The 25,544-nt window shown below is 34.0% G+C and overlaps 1 protein-coding gene across 1 annotated transcript in view; it reads right to left on the bottom strand.

Moving 5' to 3' along the window:
* The window catches only part of LOC108539741 (protein eyes shut homolog), a gene marked incomplete at both ends in the record, with an annotated part of 872,682 nt that overhangs the window by 814,763 nt on the left and 32,375 nt on the right, over window positions 1-25,544 (bottom strand). The window contains 1 exon segment of the mRNA XM_017888636.1: window positions 3,331-3,490. Coding sequence (XP_017744125.1) covers window positions 3,331-3,490 — 160 coding nt within the window.

The following is a 25,544-nucleotide window of genomic DNA, read 5'->3' as shown; positions in this document are numbered from 1 at the left end:
ATTAAAGATTAAAACTAAAAATTAAAACTAAAGTCCCTAAAATACTTAATATGTATATATATATATATATATAAATAGCAGACATTTGACAAAAGAAGACTTGAAGGTAGAACAATATAAAAAGAAAAATAGATTTTGATGAAGATTGCTTTGTTGATATAGCATTTCCTATTTTCACAAAAATTGCTTAAAATTTAAAAAGTAATGTATAATGCATAGATTATAATTAATATCCTGGAAGGTCTTCTACAAGAAGATCCATTATTTTATAAAGGAAATAGAAAACTTCCAAAGTAAATATTTTTTGCAATATCAACTCGCAAATGCAACAATTACTATTTGTTTAGAAAAAAGTTTACTAGTACATGTTAAGTGTTTTAACTCTGTATGTTTATCTTAGATAAGCAAACTGAAATAGTGACATGCTTCAAGAAGAAAGAGATTTAAAAGAATTTCTGTCTTATTTTCTTTTTTTAGCTAGAATTGTATTTTTTCTTAAGCATTATTCATATTGCCTTACTTCACTTCACAACTCTTTATCCACTCTGTCAGTAGCTCCTTTCCTCAAACCTAGTAATACACATAATGAACATAGATGATGACTTCGAAAAGAAACAGTGCATGTCAGCTCTTTCTCAAGATGTGCACTGTTGACCAATTGTCCTTGAAGGAGCTTCTTCTAATTAATTACCACCCCTTCTCTGTAGAGCAATCATATTGGCAAGAATTGATTGGGCGTATAAGACACTTCATTTAGTTGTTAGAAAAATCCCTTAATTAAAATAATTTTCCTGCTGGTAAAATTGCACCCCATGCAAACTCACCAGCATAATTTTAAAGTTCCTCTTCAATTACATTTTATATTTTAAGAGGAAAAAAGTAAAAGATGATCTTAATGGCAATTACCAAAATAAATAAGAAGGAATTTTGCAATACATAAAATGTATAATTCCATTTACATATTTATTTTCATTTATTTTGACTTCTCTTTTGTTTTCAAAACTTGAGAAGTTTCACTGCTGAATCTTCATATTGAAATTCAAAATGAGTTTAAGTGTTTTACTTAAACATTCATTCAGGCTGTGCATTATCACACTGCTTCTTTTCCATTGGACAGCCCAAGTCATTTAGATTCTCACATGTAGGGGTCGCAACATTTTTATTTTTGTTATATTTAGCTATATTCAGTAAGTTCTGTCCCGTAATTCAGGAAGAAATAATGATGAAATATGCATACATCGTTTTGAAGATAATTGCTTTTTGCTAAGTTATCCATGAGTAATTTTAACTTTGTATTACACCACCCATTTTCTAAAACATACATTTGTTATTGTACTGCCATTAATAAAGTTGACTATATTTGCTCAAAGCTGATTTATCCATGAGCAATTTGACTTGCTATTATTCATTCCATTTTCCCTCAAAAATACTTCTGCTATTTCATCATTGTGAATATGTTCCCTGTCTCATTTTCTAGTTCTCAAAAGAAGTTTAATATTTAAAAATAACCAAACAGATGAAAGCATTATTCCTATATGAGACAAAGGAAAATCAAGTTCAAAAATGGTGCAGGCACTGAAGTATGTGAACAAATTTGGTTGTAACAGTAGATAGCATTTCTCAATGCGCACATGAAAAGCATTTAGGGATCCTCAAAAAATATTCTGTGTCCATCTCACTACAATTACAGTTTGATTGTTCCGTAGTGGGAGTTCACCATTAGTATGTTTCAAGAGCTCTTCAGATGATTCTAATATGTGGTCAGGGTTTAAAAACAACTGAACTGACACAATCCCTAAATAGTCCTGAAGTTAATTCCTCTAACCTCAACTATTCTTATTTCTTTGTTTTGTCTGATTGTGTCATTTATAAAATAGTAAGTATTCATAACAGAGTCTCTGAAAGTTCCTTTTAGCATCAACATAGTATTATCAACAATGCTTTGCTCTCTTCTACCACTTTTGGTCTTCAGTGTGATCTGATTAATTAACTGATAACTATTTCTGTCACTAAAGGTTGTTAACACTACAGTGTACTCTTTTATGAGCATGGTGAAATAAATTATCATGTTTTCTGTTTAAAAGGCTAATTGTTAGTTTACTTTAACACTGTTGTGATGTAATGCAATGTTAGAAATTCAGCTGCTGTCTGTTAGCTGTTACTCGAAACATCAAACTATTAATTTGCTGGTTGTTTGTAAATTGAAGTGCCAAAATATCATTGTCAGAGGAAATATTCTTTAAAAGAATGAAAATATCATATAGTTGTAAGAATGTAAATCTAATTTGCACCTTCTAAGTTAAATAATATTAAACATGTAATTAAAGAATGAAAATTATGTTCATCAAAAAAATTGAGATAGAAATTGAAATTCTATAAAACAAAAACATATATGTGAATATAAGTATTGAAATGATTTCATTTCAAGTGTGTAAGACAGAAAACTAGGCGTCCTGTTGACACCTTCATCACTTGCCATTTCCAATTCATAAACAAGATCTTCCATTTATTTCAAGCTTCCAGCATTATGACTCACAGTATTACTCCAACCAACTCCCTAGCTTTTTTTCTTCTCTTCCATGTACTTCTCTACTTGCTATGAAATTATCGAATGCATCAAAAGCTATAGTAATTTTCTATTCCTTTTAGAATAGAAATCAAAATATTTAACCCAGCATTTTAGTTCTGGCTTTATCCCCTCCATGGAATTGTTGTTGGTCTTTTCTCACAGCCCCAGACGGGGCTTCAAAGAAGCCATTTCTTCTAATACAATGTCTTTACAAATACAATTCCCTCAACCTAGAATCCTCTCTTTTCCAGCTTCTCTGCCATGACATCATTCTCTTTATCTCTCTTCAGGGGTCATTTTCTTAGGGAAACCTTTTCTCACAACCCAACTCAATTTCTCAATTGCCCAGTTTTTTTTTTTTTTTTTTTTTTTTTTTTTTCTAAACAGGCTTATTGCTTTTAAGCATTCATGGAATGCTACTTGTTTTCATAAGAGCATTTTGATTTTAAATAAAATTACATAGTTATCACTGTATTTGTCCACTAACCACTCCCTTCCAACAAATGGATTTATGAAAGCAGGAAATAGCTCTAGTTTACTTCACTATTATGGATCTTGCACCAAGTAGATTTCCTAGGATGTAGTTGGTGTTAAACACGTCAGTTAAAGGAATACATCAGAAAATAAGAGTGTTTATTTTATTTTTACTTTATATTGTGTTTTGAGATATAAAATACTTTGTGTGTTTAGAAAACAAATACTTGACTAGTAAATTTTGAAATAATTCAAGCAGATTTAAAAAAATTACATAAATTTGTTACCTGTAAATCCCAATTGCCACATATATTCAAATTGAACAAGACCTTTATCTTGGCAAATACCGTGGAAGGTGATTCCATAGTAGCAAGGGTGTAGTTGAATCAGGTAAACATTCTTCAAAAACCAAAATGGATTTTTTGTGCACCCTGGAATGCATACATACTACAAAAGGAAACAAGGAAAATGGTAAATACCTTTTGAAATATTTTCAATATATACATATAACATAAACACCTAATTTTCAAAACCAGTGATTATAGAAAGCTTTATGGGACACACTTTTTATACTTCTCTTTATTTATTCTATTTCTTTATCTTTTCTTTCTGTACCATCTTTTGTCATTCATGTTCAAAAGCCTATATGATAATCTTTTAGCTTTGACTCACTCTCAATATTCAACAGTCCCTAATCTTCTGTTTGATAGGCTATAATACATCTGTCCCCTCAGAAATTAAAAATACCTATGATATAAATTAAGAGATACACCATTTAAAGCACTTATAACAGTAGAATTAGCACAATAAAATGTCATGGTAGTGTTCAAATTAGACTTTTGATATCATTTGAAAATAGTTTAAGATAATCAGGGCACATTTTCTAATAATATGATTTGTTTATGGCAATCTCCAGCATCTTCAAACACAAAAATCATATATAGTTATATCCACAATTGAACTAACTAAATGTAAACCATTTTAGGTCACATTGAGGTCATCACTAAGTTTTAGTACATGCTACACTACTTAGGTATTAGGAAGACATCAACCAGCATGAAATTTAAGCCCTAGAGACAAACTAGGGCTCTGCATTCTCTTTAGAGCATACCCCTCAATTATTTCTACTTCTCCATATTTTTGATTAACAAATCTCCCTTGAATTTGGCAGAGAAAAGCACAGCTGAGACATGCAGTACAAGGAATCTAACAGTTCCATTAATGAAATTACTACACTAAGTAAGCATTGTTCTGTTTCAAGTCATGGTGGTCTACCTGGATTTGCAATCACAATTTCCTAATTGCACAACAACCCTAAAGAATGAGTCAACACTAAAGGTGAGGTAAAAAAAAAAAAAAAAAAAAGCCAGGTGCGGTGCCTCATGCCTGTAATCCTAGCACTTTGGGAGGCCGACACAGGTGGATTACCTGAGGTCAGGAGTTCAAGACCAGCCTGGCCAACATGCTGAAACCCTGTCTCTACCAAAAATACCAAAAATTAGCCAGGTGCAGTGGCACGTTCCTGTAATCCCACCTGCTCTGAAGTCTGAGGCAGGATAGTCGCTTGAACCTGGGAGGCAGAGATTGCGATGAGCTGAGATCACACCACTTCACTCCAGCCTGGGCTACAGAATAAGACTTTGTCTCAAAAAAAAAAAAAGTAATAATTTAAAAAAAATTATCATTTAGTTATATTAAATGATTACAAAATAATACAATTGTATAATATATTTCCAAGCTGTGAGATGATCAAAAGCTTTAACCCATGACTTTTATGCTGAGACATCAAATGTTGAACTCTACAAATGGCATTAACCAATCTTCACTGTCAGTGGAGATTGCCTTTATTGGATTTGGGTCCTCATTGTGATAGAAAATATGAAGGCCTAACGAATTCTGAATATATGACTGTACAAAATAAACTTAGCAGAATAGTACATTATTCATATTGATAAGATCCTGTAGAGTCATTTCTTCACTTAAAACTTAACAAAACAATAGACAGCTTTATTTCTCATCCCTCTCTTACCCTTCCCTCTGAGTCCTCAAAGACTGCATATTGAGTACAGTGTACACTGCTCGGGTGACTGGTCTACCAAAATCTAAGAAATCACCACTAAAGAACTTGTTAATGCCACCTGCACCCCAAAGAGTATTGAAATAAAAATTAAGAAATAATTTAAGAATATCCTCTTCTGGACATTGGCCTAGGAAGACAACTCATGACTGAGATCTCAAAGTACAAGCAACTAAAACAAAAATAAACAAATAGGACTTGATTAACCTAAAATGCTTCTGCACAGTAAAATAAATAATCAATAAAATGAACAGACAACCTTCAGATTGGGAGAAAATATTTGCAAATTATGCATCCAACAGCAGCCTAAAATCCAGAATTTACAAGGAATTCAAGCAACTCAACAACTTCAAAATACAACCAAATAACCCAATTAAAAAGTGGACAAACGACATGAATAGGCATTTTTCAAAAGAAGACATACAAATAGCCAGCCGACATATGAAAAAATGCTCAACATCACCAATCATCAGAGACATGCAAATTAAAACCACAATGGGACATCATCTTATACCAATCAGAATGGCCATTATTAAAAAGTCAAAAAAAAAAAAACAATAGATATTGGTGAAGATGCAGAGAAATGGAATGCTTGTGCACTGTTGAGGGGAATGTAAATTAGTACAACCGCTATGGAAAATAGTATGGAAATTTTTCAGAGAACTAAAAACAGAACTGTGATTTGATCCAGCAATCGCACTGCTGGATATCTACCCAAAGGAAAATAAATCATTATATAAAAAAGATACCAGCACAAGTATGTTTATTGATTCATTACTCATGATAACAAAAGTGTGGAATCAACTTAAGTGTCCACCAACCGATGACTGGATAAAGAAAATTATTCATACACACATACACATACATATACATACACACAATGGAATACTATTTAGCAATAACAAGGAATAAAATCATGTCTTCTATGGCAAAAAAATTAACAAACAGCAACAACAAAAACTAAATTTGAATTAAGTCCTGTCTAAGTCGTTATGTTTTGTCTGCAGTTGCTTTTGTTCTTGTTTGTTTGTTTTTTAAACTAAGAATACCAGAGGAAGCTGGATCAAAGATACGAATCCCTGTTTCTACCAGTCAGGAGTTAAGGAACCATTAAAAAATGAGACATTAAATATTCTGTAATAACCTTGAGAGAGAAGGGCCATTAAGGAGCAATGACAGATGCCAGGATAAACGACAAAAATAATTATGAATCCCTGCTCCCAGGGGTGCTGTGGTATTCTTCCTACTACTTTAACCTGAAGACCAAATTTGACTTCTGGTTTTGCTTAATGAAAAAACAAAGTCACTGAGTATATATTTCAAGGGGTGTCTGAACAATGTATCTGTCCTTTTACCCTTCTATACTGAATAAGGACACTATGAAGATATTATAACTTTAGATAAAGTTTGGATTTAGAGGAAGTTATTTGTGATTGCAGATCTTAATACCTTTTAAAAATTATTGCAACACCAGGACATTATCCTCTAACACAACAACCTGAATGTTAAGAGCAGTTAATTTGAAAGAGCAATTTATTTAAGCCATATGTAGAGGTGAGGAGTATTTTCATATAGGTCTATCTCTGATTCCGACCTCTCATTTATACCTTGTGTGTTCATGTGAGGATGCAGATACACACACACACACACACACACACACACACACACACATATTTCACAGCACCAACATGAAAATAGATGTAGAATATAACTTTTAAAGCAAGTTAATATAAGTAAAGTATGATGGTGAGATGGAAGAGTGGAGGCACTTTTTGTGTAAAACATTTAACTTAACGGTCTTTTGGAGGAATTAGATGCATCACTGCTGTATTACAACTGAGCCATTGATCTTGAAGCTTCATCACTATTAACTTTGTTCACTTTCATCATGTTGCTGAGAGGCTCATCATATCTGCAGAGGTTCGAGAGAAAGGCCTTTTGAGCAGTGCACAAGTTCTTTTTGTATATTTACAAAAGCTTTATTCACTTTCTTAACTTCTTAATCATGCATAATGTTTATCTTCTTAAGGTTAGTGGTAACTGGTGTTGCTTTGTTTTTAGTCTTAAAGTGTTTTTTGGCTTCCTATGTGAAATACATTCCTGGCCTTTGCCCTCTTAATTTGTTCTTGTCCATTGTCTATAATACGCATGTGCAGCTTCTTAAGCTTCAAGTGATGCCATCTGTTGAGTGAATAAACTAAATGTTTGTCTTTAAACTGCTCTGACCTTTCTAGAAGCCAAGGGAAAAGGGGAAACATTAAAATACTCCACAGCTGTTTTTATTGATTAATTTTATACTGGTAGATCCATTTTGGTTTACTGGATGAACCAGATTTCCAGTTGATATTCCTAAGGGACAACTGTTGTATGGTGGAGAATATTAAACAAATGACAATACTTTGGTAATACTGTTATGAAAAAATGTTTATTATATTGACCAGGAGTCTACAAAGTATTTTCTTAAGTTCTATGTTATACAAGTAAGATGATTTTTAAGGAAATCAACTTCTTTTTTTGAGTATGAATTTCAAAAATGCTGCTAATAAAAGAAATTATTTCAAATCCACAGTGAAATGCTCATTGCCTGCTAAAACACTATTTTTTTTTTAGTTTTGTAAATTTAAATAAAAGACAATTAAGTGAGGCAAAAGTTATTTGTGTGACCAGATAGGTGTCTTCGTGGAATTCAGTTATTTTAATGTGACCTCTCTTTCAGAATGAAGTTAATTTTCAGAAGAATGATGGCCTTCTCTGTTGTTAAGATATCTTAAGTTTCACAGTGACCTCAGGTAATACGGTAATATTAACTTTTCTCCATCAATCTTATTTAGAAACAAAGAGATTAAAAGAATTTAGTTTACATGGAGTGTTCACTTAGTTTGATTTTTTAATTTATTTCAATTAATATTTGGAATTGATGCTTTAAAATAATCCTTATTTTAAATACTATCTTCAATTTAATTCATGGATTAGGTGAAAAATATTTAACAGAAAATTTTCTGTGGTCTGGGAATATATCTCAAAATTTATACATTTCAAACTTTACCTCTGAAAAGTAGGATTATCTTCATTTAAATAATTTCACTTATAATGGTATGGTAAATTTAAGGTGATCAACTTAACTGTTTGCCGGGGACTTTCCTTTTTTAAAAGCGAAAAGTCTTGTGTCTACTAAATTACTCAGTCCTAGGGAAATTGGGATGGTTACATTTCCTAAGTGTAGATTATACACTCAAAGCTTTATTTCTGAAATTAAGGAGGATGAGGAGCAGAGCTGTATTTGACATGCCACGAGAGAGAGAAATGATCCTCTGTTGCTGTAGGTTTCTAAACTGTGTGTGTGTGTGTGTGTGTGTGTGTGTGTGTGTGTGTGTGTGTGTTGGGACAGGGGGGATTTAGTTACCATAGCATAACCCAACCTAACACGCTTATCAGAAGTTTCCTCCACCTATAGGTGAGACTAAACTCATTATCAAATGAGTTTAGACCTTATACTGCAAAATGTAGTATATTTATTTCTATAAGAAAATATTTCTATAAGAAATATATTTATTTCTATAAGAAAATAAAAATTACATTAATTACAGTAAACAATAGGTGTTTATAAGTTGCTAATAAAATATACATGAAAATAGCAATGTGTTAATCTATCTTGTACTTGACAGCCCACTCGATGTATAAAAACTAAAAAGACGAATCAATTCAGCATTTCCTCTATTTCTTCTGCTACTGAGTAGGGTGACAAGCGTTGGGAATACACAAACATGCCTTTGGAAGCAAACATCTATCTTACTGTTGACAGTGAACTAATTAACTGGTACATATTACACAACTAAACTTGAACTGACTTTGAACCTCAATAAGCTTGTGAGAGGAGTAATTTTGGTAAGCAAACAGTGAAATTAAGACAAAGATAAAATAGTTTCACAATGACAGTAAAAAGAAACAAGAGAATCAAGAAAATTGTTTATAAAAAGTAATCTATTTCTTATATCTCTTGTCACATCAGAAATAAGCAAATTTTGCAGTATCAAAGTTTTGTGCTTTTTATTTGATTGACACAAAATACATATTCATAATAATTTTATGACCTTAACCAACTGATTTATCATTTTATATGCCAAATATATTCAATGTTGCTTTCCTTAAAGCTTTACAAAGGAAAACTTGATTTTGATTGCTAGTATGAAGAGGATTTTAAAACAGCTCTAGATGCTGATTTCGTATTTCAGTACAACCTTTCTTAGGAAAGATACTGAATTTCCATTAGAAATCCTACTTTTCATTATGTAATTAAGCCATTGTAAACTCTCTTTCTTACGAAAACTGTATCATGAAATTATGGCAATACTACCTATTATGACCAGCATTCTAGATTCCCTGGTGATTCTATTATATTTTTATTTAAGCATTTGTTAGTTTTCTAGAAACTATACAGAAAAATGAAACTAAATTCCTGTAAGACTCAGATATTAGTAATGGGAAAATTCACGCTCCCTCACTCTCTCTCTTTTCTTTTTTTTCTTAGTATTTGAATGTGTGCCTTTTACCATGTATGTTGACTCACTGTTGGTTCAAATGGGTTCAACTAAGCTTATCTCAAATTCTATTCATTTCGTCATTTTTTTAATACGCCTGTGAAAGAATATTTGTATATTCATTTCCTATACTTCAGATACGGAAAATAAAAAGGATAGATTTCTTTCAGCCTCACACCGCTCATTCTCAGGTCTAAGACATACAACCTTTATACTCCCAGGTTTCAAATATCCTGATATTCTTTATTTTTAAATTTATTGGAGAATAAATTTATTCTCCAATAAAAACATTTTCAATGACCGTTTTAATTGCACATAGAAACCTATTATCATTAAAAATTTGAAGTAATAACCTTACAATTCTGAGGTTTTATTGTTTTAAATGACACCACTTCCTTGCTTTGACCTCCTTATTCCTTATCCTTCTGAAAGTTTAAGCACTAATAAATTATTACAACTTATTCTAAAATATTGTATTCTACCCCAGTTGAAGAAATGTATGGGAAAAAAAATCTTCAAAAAGCAATAATAAATTTACATAAATTGAATGTTCATTTCCACTCATAGTCACACAATTTCTATGGACCAATTAAAGCTAAATCAATAGCAAATATATTATTTAAATTAATAACATTAGAGCATTATTTTCCTCTAACTCTTCTGGGTAGCACCTAAATTTAGGAATTGTACCAAAAAATGTAAAATAATACAAAATAAAATACAAAGCAGGCCTATTTTGGCTTTCTGGGGATCAAGGGAAATCTGATTTTAACAGAGAATTCTCAAGCAGTTTGGGAAATTATATGAGATCATTTTCTGGTCTCCTGTTATTATTTTAATATTTTTCCATAAATCACAGTAGTTGCTGACAATTCCATGACCATACCATATCCTAGAGAAATGTGAAAATCCAACAAATATTTTCTGAAATACAACTCTTCTCTAGCTGTTATGCTAAAAAGAAACACAAAATTTAATGACAGCATCCTTGATCCCACTGAGCTCACAGTCTAATGTGTGTTTACAGTCATTCCAAGAAATCCCATTTAGTGTGTAGTCAGTGCTGTGTAGAAGACAGTATTGCAAACAATGGGAATAGAAAGGAAGAAGCAGTCGACATAATCACCAATGTTATGAGATAGTTTCATTCTGGATGAAGGCATGTATTGGGCTATACATGAAATAGGAAAGGCATTCTTTTCCATATTTCCATCTATATTTCTACATATAGAATTGTGACTGGAGTTCAAGGAATGGTAGGTGACCATAAATTATTGAATATGTGTCCTTTTACCAAAGATACTATAATTAACTAATTTCTAAATTTCCTTTAGAAATATTAATATATGGATATGTGAATGATCAATGTAATTTAATGACTTGTGAGGTGACTGACAGGAATTTCTTTCTTTCTTTTTTCTTTCCTTTGTTCGTTCATTCTATTTTTTTTTTGTTTTGTTTTGTTTTGTTTTTTTAGACAAGGTCTGTCTCTCTTTCCATCGCCCAGGCTGGAATGCAGTAGTGCTATATCTGCCCACTGCAGCAACCTCTGTCTCCTGGGCTCAAGACTCTTATTTTCTAATTATGAGAAAATGACTCAAGAAATTGAGCAAATATTGGAATATTTCATGACTGTGAAGAAATGTACACTATTCTAAAACATATATTAGTAACTAATTTATTATTCACAATCTGTAGTATCCCATCAAAATGTACAATAGCTAATGGCCAGAGAACCTACTCTTCCCCTATTTTCATTTATTTCCTTTTAAAGATTTCTTTGATTTTCAAAAGTATTACTACAAGAACAAAAATGTGGCTAATTCATCACCAAGTATTTAATTTTCTTGTTTTAAGACATGATAATCACTATTATTCAAGATCACTTCTTTATTCAAAATGTATTTATTGTGAATATGTTCTGGGGAGTTATTAATCACATATGGCACAAAGAAAGTAAAAGAATAAAATTATCCCAGTTCTCTTAGATATAACTTTAAAATGAACACAAACAAACGAAAATCTCACAATTTCTAAAGGCAACACATTCTAGGACATCATTAATCCAAGATGCTGAAAGTTGAGTATGTCATTTAAACACACCTAGATATATTTTACTATTTGGAACTAAAGTAAAATTGACATATATGTATTTATGTGCATGTGTATATATGTGTATGTGTGTTTGCATAAATGTATATACACAGGCATATACATTACATATATACATATATGCATGTATACACATTATACATTATTATATATACACACATATATGTATGTATACATTTACATGTATGCCTATATATGTAATGTATGTGTATGTGTTTATATGTAATGTTTTTTCTACAAGTGCTTAAAGTATTTTCTTCTTAGGAGACAGTTTCTTCCCCTTCTTAAATATATAAATTTTATTTAAAAATTTCTATATTAGTATTTTATATCACTGTAGACAAAGTGTAATATTCTCTAGTGCTATATTGTTCTCTGGTTCTGATGTATTTATTTTTTCTCAAGGGCTTTCATTTTTAAACTTTATAAATACAGTGTCTATTAAACTCTTATCATTACTTTAAATTCAAAAAAAGAAAAGCTATGGGAAATCTTTAGAGAGTGAAGTCACCCTTTTCAACAGGAAAGCAAGCAGTCTCAAAGAACCATGAAAAGGATCTGATTGTGTTTAGTCCTGAATCAACTTTCAGCTGCTGGGCTAAAAATGCCTTTGCCATGACATTAAACCTTTGTAGTTGTCTCTCACATATTATATAGACTTGCATGCCAAATGTCATTCAACTTCAGGAATGAATGTGATCAACATGGGCTGCAAAAGAAGATAAATGATTACCTTAATGATTTAAAATAATATTAAAACTCTTTTTTTTTTTCTCTTTTGCAGTTACATCTTCCTTTTGCTCTTATAGGCTACATAACATCTATTTGTTTCATTCTTCTATCAAACAAATGACTGTAGAAAACCAAAATCCCTATTTTCCCTTCCCAGCTAATTGCTAATGCAAACTTCTTACAATAGTGGCATAATATTAAATAAACAATTAATTAAGCAATTAAACTTTAGGTTCAAGATAACCTACATTGACTCTACCCATTTTTTGTTACAGTTATATTTAATAATTTCAGAAGATAGAAAAACATCTCAACTCCTTTAAATGTAGGTCGTTTTGTTTCCACAACATTGTAAATATTCTGATTGATGTTGTTTTTCATGGCATAGACAGATATATTTGATAACGTTGCCATCTCAGGAAGAGTACATCTTTAACAGACTAAAAGTGACTTTAATGTTCTTTTTAATTTTCATAATTAGTTAAAAAATTAGATTGATAATTGATAATTTAACTCTTTTAATACAAGTCAAGTTTATTTAGTAGCATTTATTTAGATTACTTCAATCTATCAGTAGTTTGCATTTTGTTATTCAACTAAAAACTTCAATTAAATATATGTGTCACATATTTTTTCCAATTGTAGATGTGTATGTGAACTAAATTTTCCCTCAAAATACCTTATTATAATTTTTTCAATATCATTTTTGTATAATCAAACTTCACTGATTTCAGTTTATAATTCAGAAACATGACTTTAAATAGTATTATTGCATTGATTTCTTCTATGTTTAATGTAATTCTCTTTTTTATTGCTGCTATCATAATATCTTAATTATTGCGCGGCTTTATTAACTTAATTTTTTCACCTGGCATTCCAAGCTACTTCTTTGGTAGTTTTCAAGTTTCCTTATATATTTTTTAAATTTGTTTTTCCAAATAAACTCTTGGATATATTTTCTGTAAATATATTCTCATATGTAAAATTATTAAATTAATGTCTGATACATTACATCGTTTGATTTTGTTCGCGTGCGAATTTTTGAAACTGTAGGGTATAGATTTTTTCTCAGGTTTGACTAAAGAAAGTATAAATCAACTAAATGGTCTTTTTTTTTTTCAATTCATGTAGAACATATTATTAAGAACGGTTTCCTTCCATAAGGGTAGTAAACAATCAACCTCAGAATTATATTAGTCATTGTACAATAGAAAAACAAATTACATAGGAAACATTTACAGATACACTAGAGTAATAATACAGAAATACATAATGAATAAAACTTCAAAATATGATAATCCTGCATGAGTTGAAAATTTTTTTTTCAGATAGTCCACTCATTACAGATATGTGCTTCAGATATATTTTAATCCATGGCCCTCATAAAAGAGATCAAGTTGGACTATACTAAAAATATTAAGACTTATTATGATATCCTTCTCTTTGGGTTTGATTCTAGGTAATTTTATAATTATTTCAGATATTGCTTACATCTACCTTTTATATCAGGCATTTTAACAAGATAGTTCACAGACAATGTTCTCTTCTGGGTTAATTTGGGTACTTTTAAAGTTCAGCTCCTTTACCCCAGATGACACCATGGAGCTCTCAACATCTTTACTTAAAGAGATAGGATACGTGTATTAAAACAAGTACTTGGCCAATTAGAGTATTATGGAGTTAGAGGAGAAGCAGCTAATTTTTTTAAAAAAATGAAATATGTTTCTTCTGATTTCTATATTCACTATTCAAATGCAAAATTAACTTTTCTTTTGATGAAAATCTGAGTGATAGTGTGTATCAAGCATTTTTGGTATAATTGCATAATTAAACTCTCCACCTCATTTTAAGGAGTTCTGGTCATCTGCATACTGTCAAAGGATTTTTTGTGAGTTGAGATAGATTGCTTAAAAAGGTCTTCCTAACTCTGAAGAGCAGCTGGAAAAATAAACAGTCAGAACTTCAGGCAACTATCAATCTAGGGAAACTTGGTAGCCAACAAAGAATGAATAAATTCCTTCCTCTGTTCTCATAACAGAAGTAAGAATACTCAAGGACTGACCTATATTTGCTAATAGTAAGTTTATCCAAAGTATATACAATAGCAACAACCAACAAAAATCTCACTCATATTTTTTCCAAGATCTAGGAAGATTCCTGTTTTGGCCCTCCATCTGCCTGCACTTCTCACTCCTGAAATAATTTTCTGCCTGATCCCAGATTTAGATAGGAAATAATTATGAAGAACTGAGCAAAAGATAGACAATATTAACCTGTGGGTCTCTGTCTCTGTGTCCTGTATCTCCCCCTGTGGGAGTGTGTATGTGTGGTCAGTCCCTCCTCAGTAATAGGTGGACACTATTTTCAAATCTAAACTTTCAGCAATTGATGTTAGGTTTCTCTTTTATCTTTTATTTTGTTTGCAATTAAAGTTAAGATATATATATATCTCAGTGAATTACTATTACAAAGCATAAGGTAAGATGATGGTCTGTCTTGTTCAACATTGTGTGCCTGGAGTTGAGAGCTTCCATAATGTAATGTTTTCAATATTCTTTCAATGAGATGTACTAGTTACATAGCACTAAAAGATTATAAAAGAATTAGAGAGATGTTTTCCCTAAAGACGAGTGACTAAAGATTTTGCCAAAACTTACTGAGGCTAAATAAAATTACTTAGTCCATGGGCCTCTTGTAATACCTGTGATTACATCTGCAATCAGAATGTTGGCTGTCTAGTAAATTATGTATGATTCTCACTTTGTAACATGGATTGCCTTATTTTTTAAATCAGTGTTTCTGTTGACTTTTGAGTACAAGGTGAAAACATGGCTTTTCAATTGTTAAAGATAACATAAGAATCATGTAGACACCAATTTCTAAACATTAGATGTTCATATTGGGAAGAACACCAGTTAGTGCCTTTTGTGTAAACCAAACCTAGTTTAATGCCTGTTACTCCAACCAAACAACTGTTAAGATCCTTTTTCATTCTCAAATGTGTCTTAATGAGGATAATAAATTAGTGAAATATGTACACATACAGGATATGCCATTAGCACGGGCTATTCCTGAGTTAGAAATGGGACAGCAAAATGTTACAAGCCAATATCTCATTTGTGAAAGTCTGCTGTTTCCCTAAGCAGTTGACAAATGGATCTCCTAAATGTGCCAACCATGTCAAGGTAAATGCAGAATTTTAACTAATGAAAGTTAAATCCATTTGTTCTGAGATACTTAACTAACCAATCATCTTGCTGTTTTTGTTTTTTCCCAATCTACACTCAATCCACTTGTATCAGTTATTTCCGATGGATCTAAAACTCAGCTAAGACTAAAAATGACTGCTAAGAATAAATCTAGATTGACGTGTTTTGTGTATTTTATATACGTTTTTTAGAGAGCATCTATCACCATATTTAGATTCAAAATTATGTGTTCAGTTAGAGAGCTTCTTTAATGATTTTCAGCTAACAAGTTTGCTTTGGTGTTACAAATAAATTTTCTTGAAGCCTTTGTGAATTTGCTTTCTATTGCTACAGTAATGAAACACTGCAAATGTAGTGGCATAAAACAACATTTATTCTCCAACATTTCTGGAAGTCAGAAATCTGGAATCAGTCTTACTGATGTAAAGTCAAGACATCAGCAAACTGGCTTCTTATGCAGGTTCTGAGTAGGAAATCTGTTTCTTTATGTTTTTTTCAGCTTCTATTGGTAGCCTATCTTATTTGGCTTGCACCTTCTTTCCTTCCTTCAACTTTAAAAGATAACACTCCAAATCTCTGCTTTGCTATCATATCAAGTTCTCTGTCTCTGACTCTGTATGCAACTTTTTAATATGGACCTTCGTGATTATATCAGGCCCCATCTGATAATCAGGATAATCTCTTTATCTCAAGATACTTATCTTCAACGTATCTGCAAAGTCCCTTTTGCAGTGTTAGATAACGTCCATAGGTTATGGGAATTAGGACAAAGAGGAAAATTTGGGTACCATTATTCAGCCCAGCATACTCTGGATGCTCAGAAACCGTTGAAGAAAGTTTATGTTCTGGTTTCTTTCCCAAATGGTTGTGAAACTTCTTCTAAAGAACTGAGTTTTAACATACGTACAGATAGTATGGCTCTAAATCCTGTTAATAAACATATTGGTAGAATAGCTGCTTCATAAGGATCCAAAACAAAATATGAAATAGGTTCACATAAATAACCCTATCTTATTTTGCTTTTCTTTCACAAATGATTTATTCTTAACCATAGCAGGCAAATTTTTAAATAATAAAACTTGTTTTACTAAACTGACATCCTCAGTTTCTCTAAGACATTTAAAATGTTTATATGCTTCCTTTAAATATGAATGTTTTAACTATTCACAAGCATTGCACTAATTTGAATGAATCAATCTCAATCTGTCACTGCTTATCTTTTAGCTGTTTTAATTTACTTTATCACCTATAAAAGTTCTGCTGAAAACAAGCAAGATAAAAGATAAAGTTGCAACTCCTTTGGTGCTTACTCTTGTAAGTGGATACTAGCATAAAAATCAAGTTTAAAAGTGTGAGAGAAGTAGTTTATGAATTCATTATTAGAGGTCTCCCTTAAATATCTCCTACTCTATAGCCAAAATCAATCATTGTAGCCAATCAACAGAAAACTTGTGAAATTATAAAGTACTTCTCATTGGAAATCTGTTAATTTACATATCATGTATGTAGAGGTAACTTTGGCATAGCACTAATTCCTGAGCATTTCTGTACTAGTCCATTCTCATGCTGCTAATAAAGACATACCTGAGATTGGGTAATTTGTAAAGGATAGAGGTTTAATTACCTCACACTTCAGCATGGGTGGGAAAGCCTCAGGAAACTTACAGTCATGGCAAAAGGGGAAGCAGATACGTCCTTTTTCACATGGCAGCAGAAAAGAGAAGTACTGAGCAAAAGGGGAAAAAAGCCCCTTAAAAAAAGATCAGATCTTGTGAGAACTCACTCACTATCACAAGAACAGCAACATGAGGGTAACCACCCCCATGATCCAATTGCCTCCTACTGGGTCCCTCCCATAACACATGGGGATTATGGGAACTACAATTCAAGATGATATTTGGGTAGGGGCACAGAATAACCAGGTTAATTTCTATTTTTATCCTAGATCTATTAAGATACTGGTAAACTTCCTGTACATCAAATCCTTCACACATAATGGAAGTTATGTGGTAACTTTGATTTCTATTAATCTTTCTCATTTGAACACATCTGAAGCATTATTATTGTTTGCTGCCTAGGAAAGGACAAACCAAAAAGGCCCAGAGAATACTATTTAAGGTTAACCAAAAACAAAGTTTCTACCACTTTGAATGACTAACAATTTTATGGCAATAACACCATTTGAGAATGACTTAAACACGAATCCTGTGACAGATGCTTCTTATGTTAATTGAAATAATTCTTCCAAGTAAAAACACATTGTTGTTTGATTATTTAAAATATGATAGTAATTTAAATTATTAAAATATATCATAGAACTAGAAAACAGTAACAAGTGCACATGAAAATATTTAGAAGTGAACAGCTAGTTTGAGGATGCTGCTGTCTTTCAAGTAGTACTTTAAGCATAAGCCAACTTCCCTCCCAAGAGTCTGTACAAGAGCAGGGTAAACTACTCAATTAATGAAGTTGTTTCAGAGAGCCATTGAAAAATACGTCTATGAAAGAAAGAGAAGAGAGGAGATGTAAGGCATAGACCAGGACATGAATGAAATGGATCATGATCATGTGGTATTGTTGAAGCTATATCAGAACAATTCAGTGGCTATTTGATTTTGTTATTTTATGCTTAATACATCTGGGATCCTACCTTTCCCCCTGCCCCTTTTCTTAAAAATGAAGTAGAGCAAGCTCTCTGTTATTATCACACAAGTTCATTCTACTTAACAAAACTCATTCAAACTTTTCACCTACATGTCTAATAATATACATAGAGGAAAAAAATCAAGCAAATGTAATGTAAGTTAGCATTTTAAAGGGAAGAACTGAAAAGAAAGTTTGTGACCAAGCTATATATATATATATATATATATACCATTCTGAACCAAAAGTGCTTAGTCTGTTCCAACAAAGCAAGAAAAATAACAAGAAAACAATTTGTCTTAACCAAATATGTGCACCTAACTCTCAGGCGCAATGCCCACATGAACCAGAAAAAGATTTCCTAATCTGGAATCTATCTCATGTTATTATGGTCTGCTAGTCTGAAACAGAAGTTTTTTCTTCTGTAAGTCTGGGTTCTCTAACTTTCATAAAGTTGTATGCATTTGATCTTTCCTTTTGTCTTACTATTTTCCACTTTCTACAACCTAAACTTCCTCTAAGGAAGAATTTTTCAACCACAACAATACTGGCATTTTGGATTCAATATTGCTTTACTGTAGGAAGCTCTCCTGTGCATTGTAGGATCCTTAGCAGCAAACTTGGCCTCTGTAGCCAAACGCTAGTAACAGCCCTGATCTCTACTTGTGACAACCAAAAATATCTCTAGACATTGCCACATATTACCTAGAGGGCAAAAATCACACTTGGTTCCTCCAGGGATCTTCCTGTTTTTGACTCTAACTATTCCTTTTCAAAGATGTCTGTGACTCTCGGCACATATTACTGCACTGGCAACGCAGTCCCTAAGCCTGAATAAACTGTCTCTGAAGACCGATAAAGAATGAATATATTAGTGTGTTTATTTGGTTTGGGGTACAATCAGAAACTATCTTTGGCAGATTAAAATGTAATTGGTGAGGTGATGGTCTCAGTATTTCTGTTTAATTCAGGCTTTAGTAGATCAGCATAGCATGAATTTCAGATTTTGCAATTTTGTGTACCTTTGTATACTAATATTTCGAGTGTCATAAAATACTTAGCTTACCCAATGCCTCTTCTTTCTCTTCCTTCCTTCCTTCCCTCCCTCCTTCCCTCCTTCTTTCCTTCCTTCCTTCCTTCATCTTTCCTTCCTTTCTCTCTCTCTTTCTCTCTTTTCCTTCCTTCCTTCCTTCCTTCCTTCCTTCCTTCCTTCCTTCCTTCCTTCCTTCCTTCCTTCCTTTCTTCTTTCTCTTTCTTTCTTTCTTTCTTTCTTTCTTTCTTTCTTTCTTTCTTTCTTTCTTTCTTTCCTTTCCTTCCTTCCTTCCTTCCTTTCTTTCTTTCTTTCTTTCTTTTCTTTCTTTCTTTCTCTCTTTCTCTCTTTCTCTCTTTCTCTCTTTCTTTCTTTCTCTCTCCATTTCTCTTTTCCTTTTTTTTCTTTTTTTTTCTTTTTGAGACAGGATCTCACTCTGTTTCCCCAGGATGAAGTGCAGTGACACAACCATAGCTCACTGCAGCCTTAACTCCTGGGCTCAAAGTGATTATCACACTCCAGCTCCCCAAGTAGCTGGGACTATGGATATGTGCCACCAAACCACACAGATTGAAAAAAAAAATTGAAATTGCATCTCACGATGTATTCCAGGTTGATCTTGAACTCCTGACCTCAAGCCATCCTTCCATCTCAGACTCCTTGGTAGTTTGGATTACAGGCCTGGCTGTAATGCTTCTTTCTTTGACTGACTTTTATATAGTTTTTTTTTTTTTTTTTTTTTACATAAAACCATAATGTAATTTTTTTTTATGTATCACTTAATTGTTCACACCTTTCAACAAATGCATCTTTTCTCATATTCTATGTATTGCTATAAAATGGAATCTGGCTTTCCAGTCTTGGTCAAATTAGCTCTGACTATCTCATTACTAAGAAAGAGTTCTCCTGGTCAGTTTATGTAGTCTGTGCACTTCCTATAAGGGAGGCCCTCCAGATACAGTTCTACCAACTATGTATGGCATAATTTGCCTTTAGGGCAACATTTCTTCCTTCCCTGGAAGACAGTTAGTATCATACAAAGAAACAAATATATCTTTCTTTGTAGATATTACATTTCAGCCTAATCTAGTCAATAAAACTAATGTATGAAGAATTATGTTGTAAACTGGGAAGCCAGATGGCAATTAGTCGTTAAGAAAAAAAAAAAAAAAAACAAAGAAAGTGGAGATGGTGCCTATCGGCTGGATGAGAGTATGGGAGTGTGGTTGGCCCTCCTTCTCCATGAGTTCTGCATCCATGGATTCAACCAACTGTGGCTGAAAACATTTTTTAAGACAATTGATGGTGGCCTCTGTATGAAACACATATAGACTCCTTTTTCTTGTCATTATTTCTTTAAAAATAGAGTATAACAACATAGCATTTACTTTGTGTTAGGTATTACAAGTAATCTATAGATAATGTAAAGTATATGGGAGGATGTAGACAGGTTATATGCAAACACTGTATCCTTTTATATAAGAGACTGGAGCATCCATGAAGTATCCAAGTAGGTGGGGGTCCCTAGTACCAACACTCCACAGATACCTAGGGAGGACTGTATTTAACATTTTAGATTGGGTTTCTACAGAAGGACAAATTGAGAATGCAACATTTGAGAAAATACTTATGCAGAATGAAGAAACTGATGAATAATAAATGTGGGTGAAAATTTGGGTATAAATGCTCACAACAAAGGCCTCAAACAGGAATATGTCTGAGTTCTTATGGGAACTTCCAGGATGATATTGTTGTTATTGTAGAGCAAACAAGGAGAAGTATGATAATATTGAGCCTCTGGTTAAAAGTTTACCTGGTTTCCTCTCTGCAAAGTTTAATTATGTGAGCCTTCAAATTCCTCTCTCTCTCTCTCTCTCTTTCTCTCCCTCTCTCTCTCTCTCTGTGTGTGTGTGTGTGTGTGTGTGTGTGTGTGTGTAATGGGGGAAGGGAGGCAAGGAGAGAGGGACAAACAGACATAATTAGAGAGAGAGAGAGAGAGAGAGAGAGAGAGAGAGAGATTTTCTTTAGATTTTTCAATTGTTGCAACTGAAATTTAAAACTTTTAATCCTACCCGAATGCAAATTGTACTCATATGGAATTCTAATTCGAGCTTTACTTCTTTCAGCGTTCAGTTTACATAAGTCACTCTTGTTGAAGATAAGTGTAAAAAAAAAAAAATGATTTAACTGGAGGATAGAAATAGAAGACAGAAATAAAGCAGATGGTGAAGTTAAAGTAGATTAGTTTTAAATTTTATGGTTTTTGTCGGTTCTCTAATGAAGCCTTATAAGAGATTTAAAAAAATAAGATGAAACATAAACTGAATCCTTATATATGCACTCCTGAGCCAATTGCAAAAGAAGAGAACCAAAGGAGCTTTGTACAAAGCTCCAGTGCTATTTTCTTTGATGGTATAACAACAATCAATAATTTAAAGTCATAATATTAGGAAGCTAAACAATATTTGAATAGACACAAACCAGAAATTGCATTTCTAACTATATGTATTATCTGTTAAAATGAAAATAAATGTGTCAGTAAATTACTGAAACTATAAGGAAAAGAATGCCTGAATCATTGCTGTAAGGCATAATAAATAGTAGTTAATTGCATAGTACCTGTATTTTACAATTACAATGTGCATAATATCAAACATTTTAAAATGTATTGGATGTCATATATTTATATAAACATGAAAATAACTGCAGTTTTCTTTTTTTTTCTGCCATGAGCTCTTAATCTGTTCAATAGTTCATATTTATATGATGGTGATTAGAAACCTAACACTCTCAATTGTAAAGCAACAATTGTTTTATCACTGAGGCCATTTATATTATTAATATTGAGAATGCAGTTGACATTGTGAATGTGCTTGATTAGATATTCCTCATCACAGTTTCAATGAGAAAGTTTGCCATCCTTATGCCACTTCAATTATAAAGAAAATGAATTGAAAATAGTGAAATTTAACTCATAATGAAGAGCATGGCTTAGAATTAATAAGGTTCTGACCTACAGGGTTTTTTCCTCTCCTCATATTTTCCAGCCTATTTTATTAATATCAATTTCCTAATCTTAATGTTACTATGAGGAATGCTTTATTCTTCATAGAACTTTCATTAAATGCATACTAAAAAAGAAACGTATTTCTGTTCTCATTTTAATTTTAGTCTAATCCCATTAACCAAAGTAAACCACCGTCAAATTTGTTGGTTTATTTTCTTCTAGTTTATTTAATACACATCTGAATAAATGCAAATTTCATCCTGGCCCCACTGGCCATCAAAACTCTGATTAAACTTGGTCTCATGTTAAATCCTCAGACTAACGGAACCACTCTGTGAATTCCAAATCCATTTTCCTCCATGTTTCTCTTTGGATCCTTGCTTCGGTGTCCCTGTCTGTTTCAATTTGTCCCTGGGCCAGGTAGGTCACAGGTTTTGGATATTTTAATGTTTCCATCAAACCAAATCAAATATGCTAATAAATTTTCATGTTAAATGGTAGACGAGAATGGGGATGGATGACATCAAATCCCACATCACCTTTTGCCATCTAAATGGCTCCCCTCCCTTATGCTTTCTGCTACTTGGGAAAGCCTCCACTCCTGATATATATTTTCTAGTGTCTGTAACACTCTGGAAAGTAAAATCAATTTCTGAGGGAGCAGTCCTAGAATGACTTCTGCCCTTTTCAGCACCTCAGAAAATACATAAAAATTATTTTTTTAAAAGCAGATAAATACATGCAAATATCTAAAACAAAATAATAGAATGATACAGCGGCTTTTCACAAAACATTTTAACTTGAGCATTTTCAATGTGATTAATAAGCTTGAAAAACAAGGCCAAACGGATTCATCTTCCATTATATGGATACACTATAATTTTACTATTTTGTTGTTTAATTTGATTTTCCTTTACAATAAATATTATAATGAATATTTTGTATGCATGTTTTATATAATCTTTTAAATTTACTTTAGATACTTCTGAATTATTACAGGTTGAAAAATTTCAGGCACATACTGCTATACCACCATTCAGTGAGCTTATTACAAGTCATATTTTTCCTGGATACATGTGAACATGCTGTCTCAATTTTCCTTTGTGATACAGAAATATAAACTGTGTATACTTTAATGTTCTGTGATATGGATATATAAAATGATAGCTTCATGTTGCCTTAAACAATATTTCATTAACTTTTTGACGGTTTGGATTACCAACTGTGGTAAGATGGCTGAATAGGAAAAGCTCAGGTCTGCAGCTCCCAGCAAGACTAATGCAGAAGGCGGGTGATTTCTGATTTCTGTATTTCCAACTGAGGTACCCTGTTCATCTCATTGGGACTGGTTAGGCAGTGGGTGCAGCCCATGGAAGGCGAGCAGAAACAGGGTGGGGCATTGCCTTGCATGGAAAGTATAAGGGGTCAGGGACATCCCTACCCTAGCCAAGGGAAGCCATGATGGACTGTGCCATTGTGTCTGGAATTGGTGGGTTCTTGGTTTCACTGACTTCGAGAACGAAGCTGCGGACCTTCGCGGTGAGTGTTACAGTTCTTAAACATGGTGTATCTGGAGTTTGTTCCTTCTGATGTTCAGATGTGTCTGGAGTTTCTTCCTTTCGGTGGGTTTGTGGTCTTCCTGGATTCAGGAGTAAAGCTGCAGACCTTTGTGGTGAGTGTTACAGCTCATAAAGGTGGTGGGGACCCAAACAGTGAGCAGCAGCAAGATTTATTGGAAACAGCGACAGAATAAAGATTTCACAGTGTGGAAGGGAACCTGGAGTGGGTTGCAACTGCTGGTTTGGGCAGCCTGCTTTTATTTCCTTATCTGACCCCATCCCCATCCTGCTGATTGGTCCATTTTACAGAGAGCTGCTGGGTCCGTTTTGACAGGGTGCTCATTGGTGCATTTACAATCCTTTAGCTAGACACAGAGTGCCAGACAGAAAAGTTCTCCAAGTCCCCACTTGATTAGTTACACACAGAATGCTGATTGATGCCACAAGGAAGGGGAGGAAGGAAGGAAGGGGAGGAAGGGAGGGAGGGAGGGAAGGAAGGGGAAGGGGAAGGAGAAGGGGAAGGGGAAGGAGAAGGGGAAGGGGAAGGAGAAGGGGAAGGTGAAGGGAAGCTCACTGCCATCACAGCAGTCTGAAGTCGAACTCGGAACATCAAACTTGGTGAGGGATGGGGCATCTGCCGTTACTGAGGCTTGAGTAGGAGGCTTTCACCTGACCATTCTAAAGACTGGGCACAAACCTTGAGCTATACACACAGTGCTGATTGGTGCATTTACGATCCTTTAGCTAGACACAGAGTGCTAGAGCGAAAAGTTCTCAAAGTCCCCGCTGGACTCAGGAACCCAGCTGGCTTTGCCTAGTGGATGCCACGGGCAGAGCTGCCTGTCAGTCCCGTGCCATGCGCCTGCATTCCTCAGCCCTTGGGTGGTAGATGGGACCTGGCGCCGCAGAGCAGGGGGCCGTCGCTCGTAGGGAGGGTCCGGCCTCCCGGGAGCCCACAGGGGAAGTGGGGTTCGGGCATGGTGGGCTGCAGGTCCTGAGCCCTGCCCTATGGGGAGGTGGCTGAGGCCCTGCGAGAATTCGAGCCAGGCAGGCCAGCAGTGCTTGGGGACATGATGCACCCTCCACAGTTGCTTGCCTGGGTGTTAAGCCCCTCATTCCCCCGGGACGGCCGCACCGGCTGGCCACTCCCAGTGCGGGGCCCATGGAGTGGGTGCCCACCCAGAGCTCACGCTGGCCTGTGAGCAACCGTGCGCAGCCCTGGTTCCCGCCTGCGCCTCTCCCTTCACACCTCCTTGCAAGCAGAGGGAGCCGACTCCAGCCTCAGCCAGCCCAGAGAGGGACTCCCACAGTGCAGTGGTGGGCTGAAGGGCTCCTCAAGCGCTGCCAGAGTGGACACCAAGGCAGAGGTGGCAGTGAGAGCAAGGGCCGCTAGCAAGTTGTCACCTCTCACCATGAGGGACTGGGCTATCCGGCCCAGATACTACACTTTTCCCATGGTTGTTGCAATCTGCAGACCAGGAGATTCTCTCATGTGTCTACATTACCCGGGCCCTGGGTTTCAAGCACAAATTTGGGAAGCTGTTCAGGCAGACACTGAGCTAGCTGCTGAGATTTTTTTTTTTTTTTTTTTTTT

Source organism: Rhinopithecus bieti, unplaced genomic scaffold (assembly GCF_001698545.2).
Source record: "Rhinopithecus bieti isolate Rb0 unplaced genomic scaffold, ASM169854v2 scaffold_1468, whole genome shotgun sequence".
Lineage (NCBI taxonomy): Eukaryota > Metazoa > Chordata > Mammalia > Primates > Cercopithecidae > Rhinopithecus > Rhinopithecus bieti.
This window is presented reverse-complemented; position numbering and strand designations above follow the sequence as displayed.